This window comes from Zootoca vivipara, chromosome 2 (assembly GCF_963506605.1).
Source record: "Zootoca vivipara chromosome 2, rZooViv1.1, whole genome shotgun sequence".
Taxonomy (NCBI): Eukaryota; Metazoa; Chordata; class Lepidosauria; order Squamata; family Lacertidae; genus Zootoca; species Zootoca vivipara.
Genome location: NC_083277.1, coordinates 37644064 through 37656172, shown reverse-complemented (window position 1 = coordinate 37656172; position 12109 = coordinate 37644064). Strand labels below are relative to the sequence as shown.

The following is a 12109-nucleotide window of genomic DNA, read 5'->3' as shown; positions in this document are numbered from 1 at the left end:
GTACCAGAACAAAGTGGTTCTAAGTGTGGCTTGACTGAATTGGACCTACAGTTTATACATATCTTTAGATTAAATTTTAAGAAAGCAGAAGAGATGCACATCTTGTTCTTCGTTGCAGCTGGTTCATTTGATGTCACAGTCTTCAAACTGTAACTTGGAGCTGAGCTTTAATATACCTGTTGACTGCTGAAGAAAGAGCTCAGTGAAACAGAAAAGGTTGTGTGTGCTTAATCTACTGGTTAATCTCTCTGTTGCAGCAAAAAGAGTATGTCTGATATGAGGGCTGCAGATGGAACCAAACCACCAAAGCCTGTGAATCGTTTTCACCATGCACAGAATCATAGAATCTTAAGGGAGCACGAGGATCATCTTAGTCCAACCCCCTGCAATGCAGCAATCTATTGCCAAACATGGGGTTTGAACCCAGGACCCTGAGATTAAGAGTCTCATGCTCTACCAACTGAGCTATCACAGCAGGCTTTCTTTAAGCATGAGGCATTTGTGCTCAGGGCCTTCTAAAGCAGCATTCCTACCTCCATATGGTGGAAGCCTTGCTGCAGCGGGGTAGCTTGACTCTAGGAGAGATGGCCAAATTTGAGCTCCCCTCCCCACATTTTATCTAGCTGTCTCTTATATGTGTGTTTTCTGCTCATCCAAGGAACTCAGAGTGCTGAATACGGTGATTTAAAAGTGTAGGGGAAGGCATTTTCTAGAAATGAGCCCGCAGTATTGACAAATAACCTGGTTGGGCTGGGGATAGTTGGCATAGTCTTCCCAGGATCAAAAAGCAAATGATTCAGAAAGGCTTCCACTTTGTAAGAGTCCTGTAAAGATTACAGTCTAGGTTGGTTGACCCAAGCTGAATAAAATCTCAAATAACAGACGCCCCTAATCAAAACATTTATATTTGTTTATTTGTCTAGAATGCACTTCTCTTTGTCAATCAACATACTTTCCTCCGCTAGCAAACAATTTCTTGATGATCCAAATCTAGTTTATGCCCCTTCTGTCACCTGATTCTTCCCTGTCCTGTCCCTAATATCCATCTGGCAAACTCTAACCTCTTCTTGCCCACCACAATTTTTTGTTTAGCTACCGTATTGTAGAGTTCAGGTCCTCTGGAAAAGGACCAAGTTCCATGTGGGTCCCAGGGTGTGCTCTGAAAGATGCAGAAATATTGTGGAAGAAAATCTGGCTGACGTGAATAGAATGCCATCTGAGAACGCTAGGCATGCTTCCTTGAGCTCTCTGGGAGGAAGGTGGGATATAAATGAAATAAATATGTGTGAAGTAGTGTTAGTGCTAGCTGTAGAAGGCATTCATAACACAATAACACATTCTTCTCCACCACATTTTTTTAAAGATCTCACATCAACTGAAGTGGTGATATGAATGACCCAAAACCCGAAACAAAGACTGACCAAAAAGGCGAGGCAAAGGGTAGCTCCAAAGGAGACCAAAAGACTGATCCCAAGGGTGACCAAAAGGCTGACCAGAAGCCCAGCCCAAGGGTCTCCCCAGTGAAAACTGTAGACTATGCACAAATCAAAGCCACGGCACCAAGAGTTTTGGCAGACATGGTACAAATGCTTATCATAGGGCGGAAAATGGGCTTCCATGTGCCACGAGGGGTCAGGAATATCTTTGAGTTTACATGGGATGAGCTCCTGTTGACACCACCAAGAAAATCATTCGCTGGTTTATATTGCCCTGTGGTCAAGTTCGCTTCCATGGATGACACTGATATTTCCTCCACTCCTACTTCAAGAGCTCAGAAGGCGGGTCCTACACCCTCAAGGTTAAAAGCGAATTATGTGACCCCTTCATCTGAAGACCAACAGATGCTCCTCAAATTCCAAAAACGGTCTGTCCATCTCCTCACTGAACTCCTGAAGATGAAGATGAAACTAATGATTGAAGCAGCTGCTGGTGAGATCATCTAAACTAAGTGTTCCTGCCAATCTTCAATTTACACAGGGAATTTAGTAATCTCTTTGGAAATCCTGAACTTTATCAGACAAGCAGGCACCATCCTCCAGGATGAAGTGGAGTGTTGTAGAAGGCAGCATGTATCTGTCATGTGCTTACCAGCACATGCTATGGTCCCTGCAGTTGGAAACACCAAAAACCAGGGTTCTTGGTTGTGTGGATTATTGCCTTCTCATTGTGTGAATGTAGGCACATTGCAAATATCTGATTGAACATGTGTGTTGCATGGGCAGACCCTGTCACCCTTTACCATATATTTGAGTGTACAGGGTGAACTCTGTAAGATCTGAGTTGGGCTGAGCTAGCACTCAGAGGCTGAGTTATCATTCATGAATTATATGCAATTTTTTGGCATGGGACTGTAAAGAGGCCAGATTTGTTTGGGCTAGTGCAGGCATCCCCAAACTTCGGCCCTCCAGATGTTTTGGACTACAATTCCCATCATCCCTGACCACTGGTCCTCTTAGCTAGGGATCATGGGAGTTGTAGGCCAAAACATTTGGAGGCCCGCAGTTTGGGGATGCCTGGGCTAGTGCTTTCATTCTTGCTTTGAGGTTCTAGGTTCAATCTCTGGCCTCTCCCACTAATAATACCAAGTCCTTGGTAATAATAACAGAAACCTTGGGAAACTGCTTCCAATTAAAGTAAACAATACCAAGGTCATAGGACCAATGGTTTCACTCAGCAGTATTTTTTATCTGCAGTTAATCACACTGCTTAATGGGAAATTGCATTCCACTGCCGCTATGAACACACACTTTTCTTATTTTATGCATGGTAGCTGCTTTTATATCTATATCTAAATGTACACCCCAATTGTTCAAATATTACCTTTAATTTCTAACCATCATGTTTCCTTCCCAGGCCCCGGTGCTGAGGAGATTGCAAGGAGGTTTTTGGAAGGTGGCCAAAATCTGTTCCCGAAATCACGTGAAGATGCAGCTGAATTCACACCCAAAGAACCTAGGAGGAGAGGTTGGGGAAGAAACAGTGTTGTCAGGTGTTTGGACCCTGTGATAGCACCCCTCCTTTAACTGTTTACACTCTAGTCTCCTTTGCAGCTGGAAATGCTTTTGTTCCCAGGAGTTTTGCATGTGCCAAGAAGATGGGCCAACGAGTAGGTATGGTAGCCAGACCACTTGGGCTGAGGCCTTGGTGTATGCATGCATCAGAACGAGATGCGAATGAGGTGGCAGAGTCCAGGCCAGCATATTTTATTCTTATGTTATTACATGCCAAAATGGCTTCTTAAGCAGCCTACAAGAACAAAACCAATTATAAAATATCCAATTGAAATGCATGATAGAACAATTCCACCATCTAACTGGATTGTTAAACCACTCTGAGAATTGTAGCTCTGCGAGGAGAATGAGGATCTCCTAATAACTTTCTGCACCCTTAACAGTTTTATTTTGCAGTGTGTGAAGACGTACTTTTTTTTGATGTGAGTTGAATCTTCCAACATTCAGCTTTACTGAACGCCCCTGAGTTCATATGTTAGGAGAGGGAGAAGAACCTTTCTCTTTCCATTTTCTGTACACCATAAATATTTTCTATCATGTCTCTGCTCTGATGTAAAAAGCCCCAAACATTGTAAGCTGTCTTCCTGAAGCAGCTGCTCTATCACACTGCCCATTTGGGCTAATATTTCAGGGGTTTTTTCACAGATGCGCTACCCCTGAGGTATTTTACTTCCTGCTCTCCAGAGTGTTTTCATTTTTAAAACAATCTGAAATGGAAAGGAATTATTCTTAACTCATCAGTTTGCGTTTTGTTGCCGCAGGACGTGGTATGGCGCCAATACTTCCAGCAATTCCTGTTTCTTCAACCACCCAGCTTATACAGCAAATGTCAATGAACTGTCTTTGCTTTCAGTTGTCTCTGAAAGACACCAAGCAGCAAAAGGGCGCAGGTAGATACAATTTCTAGAAAATGAGAGAATACTAAATGCTCCGTAGGGCAGAGTTGCCACAGGTGCTGTGGGAGCCCTTGTTGCAATGCTGTTGCTGTGTTAGCCCTTGATACTGGTATCATTTTGCATTTGACTTTACTGCTGGAGGAGCACAGCATCATGACTATAATATGCCAACATAACCATGGTGTAGCAGTCATTAGTGTAACAGGGGTATTGGGCTGGTACAGCAGGGCTATCCACATGGCTATTTGCCTATAAACAAACAGGTGTGTGTGTGTGTGTGTGTGTGTGTGTGTGTGTGTGTGTGTGTGATTTACTGGTGAGTGCAAATAATTTAATATTGAATTTTGACTTCCAGTTTTGATAAAGTGATGTCAAGTATAATGTACAAAAGGCTATTTGCAACTTACAAAAACACCATGTGGAAATGTCAAAAGTATCCAGTAGGTTGTATTGAATAAATTTAATATTTAACAGATTTACAGGATGACTTTAGGAGAGCTCCATATATATATATGTTTTCCATGTCTGTCTAAAGGTAAGGAGAAAGAGCCAGCTTACGATGAGAGACTTGATCCGTGTCCTGAAGCTAAGGAGTTGCTCCGAGACATTTGCCGGACTATGTAAGCATCTTCAAATGTTTAGGATACAACACATCTTTATAGGGTAATCTCATGGGTTATTTTAATAGGTCGAAAGCTCAGCGGCAACACCACACCTGCAGTGGGATGATATCTAGGCAGATGTTTTATATAGAGTCCATCTAGGCCTGTATTTGCTTCTCTGCTTGGCCGTAACTCTCCAGAGTCTCATGAACTGGTCTTTCCTTACGCTGCACCATGAGAGACTTACTTGAAGAGGACAGGGATTGATCAGTGGGTTTTATACATACAAAACTGGGGATTTGCACCGGTAGCCAACAATGTTTTTAGACCCACCACAGCCCAACTGTAGCTCAAACCTAGCGGTACATTTCAGCCATTCCTGACTCTGGAATTAATGGTCTTAGGGCTACCTCATCTTTAGATGGAAATGTGTATTACTCAGGCCCCATCCACACCACTAGTTACCAAGTGCAGTAATGCTTCTGAATACCAGTTGCTGGACAGCGCAGAAGGGCAGAGTGCATTTGTGCTGGGTTCCTACTTGAGGCTTTCCCACAGCCATCTGGTTGGCTGCTGTGAGAACAGGATCTTGGACTGGATGGGTCCTTGGCCTGATCTAGCAGGTTCTTCTTATGTTCACTTGCATTCCACTTTAACAGTCACAGGCCTCATGCCTTCCCCCAAAGAATATTGGGAAGTGTAGTTTGTTAAGGGTGCTCAGAGTTGTTAGGAGACCCGTTTCCCTCTCAGAGCTACAGTTCCCAGAGTTCACTCAGAAAAGTCTTTGGCTGTTAAACCCTTCTGGGAATTGTAGCTCTGTGAGGGGAACAGGGTCTCCTAACAACCTTCAGCACCCCCCTAACAAACTACATTTCCTAGGATTCTTTGTGGGGAGTCATGAGTGATAAAGTGGTATGATAGTGCTTTAAATGTATGGTGTGGATGTTGCCTTTTCTTGAAAATGTAGCCAGCCAGGCCTGCTGTGTTGGCGCCCCCTCCTGCTCATTCCGTTCAGACTCCCTCTCCCAAGTGGCACTTACATATGTGTGAATTAATTCTAAGTTTCAGCCCCTTTCATTTATTTTGCTCTGTAAAGTTGCTGGCAGCCCGAACATGAGAGCTATTGAAAATAATAATCCTGAAAATGACATCAGTTTGTTATTGTTTTATTATGTATTTTGTGATTTCATTTTGTATTTTTATCCCCACCCCCCTTGCCCTGTGATCTTTGGATGAAAGGTGGAAAACTAACTAACTAACTAACTAAAACTAACTAACTAACTAACTAACTAACTAACTAACTAACTAAAGAAAATCAACCTACAGTACTGAAGTCCTGACTCTGCTGACACACTGCTGTTGTTTCTGTTCCTTTTAGAGCGCTAGAGAAGAATGCAGCCATAGTAAAAGGCCATACGAGACCCCTAATCTTGAGAAATTACATGACAATCCATAGGTCACCATCTCAGGCCTTGAAAAGGGCTTCAGTGTCCCTAGTAGCTTCCGAGGTCCGGCGTATGAAAGGGAAGAAGTTCTTCTTTTCCTTTCCTGATGGAACATCCCTGATGTAGTATCCTTGGAAATGTATGGGGAACGAGTTTGGGAGATAGGATTGGTTGTTGTTCTTTTCCATCCCTACTGTACAAGGATTAGGCTTCTTCTGAGTGCAGCTACAAAATTCAGTGTGGCTTCTTGATTAGCAGTTTTTTCAGACCTTTAATGGGTCTAGACTGTTCGGTTTATCTCTGTAAGCCAAACCTCCTGTGCTGGAGTGGAATGTTTAAAGGTCAGCTGATTGCGTGGCTTGCTGCAAAGAACTGCACCGGGCGTGATGCGCTGGGCTTTACAATGGCCACTGACCAGCTGATCAGTGGTACCTGCAACCCTCACGCTTTGGCACACTACATCTTAAGCTGCTCCACAGTGGAGTAGGTGGACATGGCTTGGCCTCGCAGGACAAATGGGGCTTCCTCCAAAGAATGATGGGGGAAGCCAGTGGGGGCTGCTCCATTAGTGCCCCACCAACCTGAGTCTGCCCTTCTTTGCTTGCCTTGTTACAATCAATGAGTCTGGGGTGGCTCTGCCTGCCATTGTCTCTAGCGACACCTGCTGTTGGTCTCCTTGTCTTCTACCCTACCAGCACCAATAGGCACCAGGCACCACTTTGGGGGAACCCAGAGTAAATTTGGTGGTTGGGGCTGCACAAAGGGGGTGGGAAGGGGGAATTTCATTGCACTTGTGGATGTAAGGATGCAAATGAGTGAACGGAAGAAAACATGCAGCAAAGTGTGTCCGTTCCAGTTCTGAAATTAATTTGAGATTCCTAGTGAAGTTGGCATCTGAGAGCTGTAGAATTTAGGACAGAGCAAACCCACAGAACAAAAAACTATCAGAAATCCCATCATCCCTGTTGTGTGAGGGCTTGCAGAAGACTCGGACTCACTTTCTGTGGGATGTCACTTTGTTGTTGTTTAGTCGTTTAGTCGTGTCCGACTCTTCGTGACCCCATGGACCATAGCACGCCAGGCACTCCTGTCTTGCACTGCCTCCCGCAAATTTGGGGTAGGAAAAGAGGTCAGAGGAGAGAGTCTTAATGAAATCTGCAGCCACACTCCAAGAATCTCCCCCTCCCCAAATGCCAGCCAAATAATGGCTGCACTGTAGCCTTCTAAGATCAGTAGCTAAGGGAGCAATGGCACAAAAAAGCAAGGGGGTGATGTAATTCAAGTACTGCTAGCTTAGCTGGTGCTGCTGAAGCCTCTCTGCTTGCATTGCAAGAGCATAGAGCTAAGCTATTTCAAATCCTTTGCACTCTTGCTTTCTCTTCTCTCCCTCCCTCCCTCCCTCCCCAAACTTCCTTGACAGCCACTTGGCTGCAGTTCATTTGGAGTTGTTTCACAGAAGCACATGCTCCATTTGATCTTTCCACCAAACTGGGAATTAAGAATGAAAGACTCTGACAGTGCAGGCTTTCAGATCAGTTCTGTGGTTCAAATGACTCCATTTGTCAGTCTCCATTTTCTAACACAGTGCGTTAAACACAAAAGCCTCATTTTGAGACCTTTACATACCCCCTTTTTTCTAGCTGATCACTTTGGCTAATAGATTCTTTTCCTTGCTGCGGTGCTTATGAAGATGTTGGGGAAATAACTCCTCTGAGGCAAACTGTTTCGCAGACAGAGGCACCCTATGCTTCATCAGACACTCAGCAGCCTTGAATAAAACTTCACCACTGGCAATCTGGCAAGGATCTGCATATGAAAATGATACAAGAAGGCAAGAAGCTCTAGAATTATGAGGACAATGATTACAGATACAGAGTACGCACTTGCTAATCTCCCTTCATGGGGAAAACTAGTGCATCAGAGAAGGCTATAATTAACTGTGTTAGTTTTGCACTTGCAGGGACTTTAAAGTGCCCCCCTGTGCCCTCACCCCTCCCACTACCAGGCCATGGGCAAGAGTCTGGGGTGAATCAGTTGCAGGGAACAAGGAGCTGGTTAGAGTAGGAAGCCAGTAGTCAGGACTCAAGAGTAAGTCAATACCACAGACCTTATAATTCAGAGATATGCCCAGTGTGTTTTTTCTAGGGGTACTCAAGGGCACACAGTACCACCCCCCCCAACAATGTTAAAAGTGTGGCAGCTACTGTAACAACTTCATGGTGAGTGCCGGCACCTTTTCATTTTTTTATTTTATTTAAAAAGTACTGGATATGACTTTAGTATTAATTTGAGGACTTGCCTTAAGGCAGTTCCTACAGTTGGTTGCTCAAGTTTGTAACATTGGAAACAGCCCTCATCAAAGATCCAGCTCAGTGAACTTGTACTATTACACTACAATCCCACAACGCATAGCTAGACAAATGCCTTTATTTTCTTTTTCTTTTTCTAAAAAGTGTGATATTACTTGACCCATGTCAAAGTTACCCATCAGGAAGTGTTGCCGTCTACCAGTTTCCCATATGCTGCCTAGGAAAAACCATCACCCTTCTGTTTCAGGATGCTCCTAGTCAAACGCTTCTAGGTACAATTACGTCTCAGGGCCATTCGTGGATACGCTATTGCTTTAAGGCCAGGTGAGTGTCACTTATTGATCCTAAAGGTTTGGTCAGGGGGTGTAGCGGGGAAAAGTGCAACAGCTGAGTACCCAGTGGATTCTGGGTCCTGATGTTAGATGGGCCATTGGCCTGATCCAGCAGGACTCTCCTTATTTCCAAATGTCTAAACAAGAAGGGAGCAGCACTTTCAAAACAGTGGTGAAAGCATACTGAGAGATTTCTTTTTTAAAAACAACAACCCCACATTGAATTATACTGACCTTGGCTCAGTTGTTCACAACTGGCACTGGCATTGCTTCTGCTTACCTAGGCAAGTCTTGGGGCTGTGCGGGTGAATGGGTGGGGCTGACACTTCTGATCTGGCACTCCCACTGGTGCACATGCATGCCCCGACCTCACTACTGCTCCACCACATGGGCATCACTGCTTAGGCCAAAAAGGATGGGCATCACCAGAAAGGTCGCAATGTGCATATAATTTACACATGTATAGATGCGTATTTAGAACTCATTACTATAATTTACTATAGTAATCTGGGACGGGGAACCTGTGCATGCACACGAAAGCTCATACCAAAAAAAGAAAAAAAGAAAAAATTTTTTGTTTGTTTCTCCAGACATCGTTGGACTCCAGCGCTAATTGGCTCCAGTCTCCATGGCCAATGATCAGAGATGGTGGACTGGTTGTAGTATAACAACATCTGGAGGCACACATGTTAGCCACAATCCATCTCACCATAGGGGGCAAGGCTGTGACCAGCTCACCTGGGTGCCTGCTCAGACTGCTGTTCAGGGGTTCATTGCTGATGGGTAGTTTCAAGGCCGCTGGTCTCCCTTCTTATAGCTTGCTTTTCTTTAAACTGGACTTGAACCAAAACGGCCCAAACAGAAGACTAATAATAATAATAATAATAATAATAATAATAATAATAATTTATACCCTGGCCATCTGGCTGAGTTTCCCCAGCTACTCTGGGTGGCTTCCAACAGAAAAATAAAATACAGTAATCTATTAAACATTAAAAGCCTCCCTAAACAGGGCTGCCTTCAGATGTCTTCTAAAAATCTGGTAGCTGTTTTTCTCTTTGACATCTGGGTGTTCCACAGGGCCGGTGCCACTACCGAGAAGGCCCTCTGCCTGGTTCCCTGCAACTTGGCTTCTTGCAAAGAGGGAACCGCCAGAAGGCCCTCGCTGCTGGACCTCAGTGTCCAAGCAGAACGATGGGGGTGGAGACACTCCTTCAGGTATACTGGACCGAGGCCATTTAGGGCTTTAAAGGTCAGCACCAACACTTTGAATTGTGCTCGGAAACGTACTGGGAGTAGAGGACTGTCATCCTGTGAAAGCCCTTCAAACAGAGGACTGTCCTCTGTAAAGTAGCACACATTGGTACCGTAATCCTGACCCCAGCCATGCTCATCTAGAGCAAGCTGTTTATATGTCTCATAGGCTCAGACCATTCAACTCTGTTGATTGAGTGGTGGTGGTAGTAACTTCAGGATTATAAAGATATTAATGAGTGCTTATAGAAATGCCTTCACTTCCTGGACTGCTTAGGTATCATGTGAGAGAGGCGCCTGCATTATCTCAATTTTACAGATGAATAAACAAGAAACACAGGGAAAGCTCAAGGTCACATAACTAGCCAGTGACATGGATGGAAAAGCCAAGGGCCATAACCCCAATTAAATCAAATGTGCCTTATCGTTCATGGTAGACTTTTAAAACCAAGTAGTGTAGATCTGTTACTGGTCATTTATTGTCATGATTTGCACCCATCATTCCTTTTATAAGGGAGGATTAATTAATTATCTTGTTTCTCAGTCTTTAAACCGTGTGATATAGGAAGCTGCTAATGGCAGATGTTAAAAGCATAACCCCACTGGGTGTAACTAATGGTTACGCTACATAGCACTGCTCAGGGAGAGAAAGGTCATTGGAGTGATGAGGATTTGGAAAGGGGATTGTAAGGGGGGGGGCGGAACTAACATAGCTCTGCAGCCAGACAGGGGCAGGCCAGAAACAGTTACACATGATATTTCCTGGGGAGTAAAGAGCAACCAGAACAAAAGCACAGCAGCTATAGAGAGATCTGAGGAAACTGAGAGGCCAGGGTTAAAGAGGCCATGGCTGGAGGCAGCAATGCATTTGAACACCAGTGGCTGAAAACCACAGGAGGGGAGAGTGTTCTTGTGCTTGGGTGCTGCTTGGCCTCTGTGAGAGCAGGGTTCTGGACTAGATGGGCTAACTAGTCTGATCTGGCAGGCTCTTCTGTCCATAGGAAAGTAGGGACCCCTAAAAAGGGGGAGAGTGACTGGTGTGCCTTTGGGAATAAGGAAAGCGATCATTAGACTGACCACCTGACTTATTATCAGAAGAAGAAATCATGCAATGATGTAAATGCATGCAACTAGTCAGTTTTAATCATTTCTGAAAGCCTGCAAGGATTTAGGTTCTACACCAGAGAAAAGTAGTGGCCCAGCTGGCTGGTACTGTAGTTAGAAAAAAGACAAATGTGAGAGTTGGCAGTGATGTGACCTAGAAGTAAAGCAGCAAGCTTTTGTTTGAATCTAAGGCTCTGGCTATGGGAGTAACAAGACCCTTTAGGGTGTTGATGCTGTGAACCCCTCCATTGTAGGCTCAGGCTATATATGTGTGTACATAAAGGTACCACAATCTCTACTGTGCCTCATTCTCAAAGAAACATGAACCCTGGGTAGGTGCCTGGAACCTCTGGAATCTCACACCGCGTGGAGATTGGGGAGGTGTGCAACAGTATTATAACATCTATTGTGGGCTATGAATATCATGGTTCAATCACATCAGTTCAGGATATTAAAAAATTGGGCCACTGAGTTCCTTATTATGAATTTCCCAATATTATTGCAATCGCTACAGTCAGAATCTTTATTATGTATGTATTCCCATCAACTTCTTCCTTAGTATTAAATTGCATAGTTTAACTGTTTTTCCTCTCACCCAGCTGTTCAATAGCGCTGATGATGAATAATGAAGGAGGGAGCATTAGAGACAAGGATGGCTATTTAACCCAGCACTGGAGCTGGTATTCCAAAAACCAGATTCTGCAGTCGTTAGACTATCAGGTATCAAATGGAACTCTCGGACCAAAGAATCCACTAACATCTCACATTTTTCGAATAGCCGTCTCTGTGGTTGGTCTCTCTAGAATTCTACAAAGATCTCTAAAAGTGTGTTCTTCTAGTTGAGAGAAATTATAGGCAGCAATTCCAGATTATGCTTTGTTCCTGCTGGTTTCCAGAGTCACATTTTACAAATCCCAGAACTGCCAGCAGGCACTGGGCTAGTTGCCACAAACTCACTTGTGTGACGGTTCCCAGAGATGAGATCACAGCTGCTGAACTTCTCCCTTGGTCCTCCCTTTGCTGTGCTGCAGGGGGCTAGTACATGGTTTGGCTTAGCATGTCATCTCAACCCTGGTTTGTGGTCTGTTTTGCTCCAGATAAACCATGAGCTGTAATCAAGATTTGTCTGTGAGTTGTCTGGATGAGAATCCATGAG

General features: G+C 44.2%; 1 protein-coding gene and 1 non-coding gene across 2 annotated transcripts in view; one reads left to right on the top strand and one right to left on the bottom strand.

The window, feature by feature from the left end:
- Positions 1-401: 401 nt before the first annotated feature.
- TRNAK-CUU (transfer RNA lysine (anticodon CUU)) lies at positions 402-476 on the bottom strand. Its single transcript has one exon. It is a non-coding gene; the product is annotated as a tRNA-Lys (tRNA).
- An 882-nt stretch (positions 477-1358) lies between these two features.
- C2H3orf20 (chromosome 2 C3orf20 homolog) overlaps positions 1359-12109 on the top strand; it is a 48755-nt gene continuing 38004 nt past the window's right edge. Inside the window, exons 1-7 of the mRNA XM_035106520.2 lie at positions 1359-1929; positions 2854-2964; positions 3773-3901; positions 4443-4527; positions 5888-6079; positions 8435-8587; positions 11553-11673. Coding sequence (XP_034962411.1) covers positions 1389-1929; positions 2854-2964; positions 3773-3901; positions 4443-4527; positions 5888-6079; positions 8435-8587; positions 11553-11673 — 1332 coding nt within the window. The 5' untranslated portion in view covers positions 1359-1388. The remainder of the gene's footprint in view (positions 1930-2853; positions 2965-3772; positions 3902-4442; positions 4528-5887; positions 6080-8434; positions 8588-11552; positions 11674-12109) is intronic.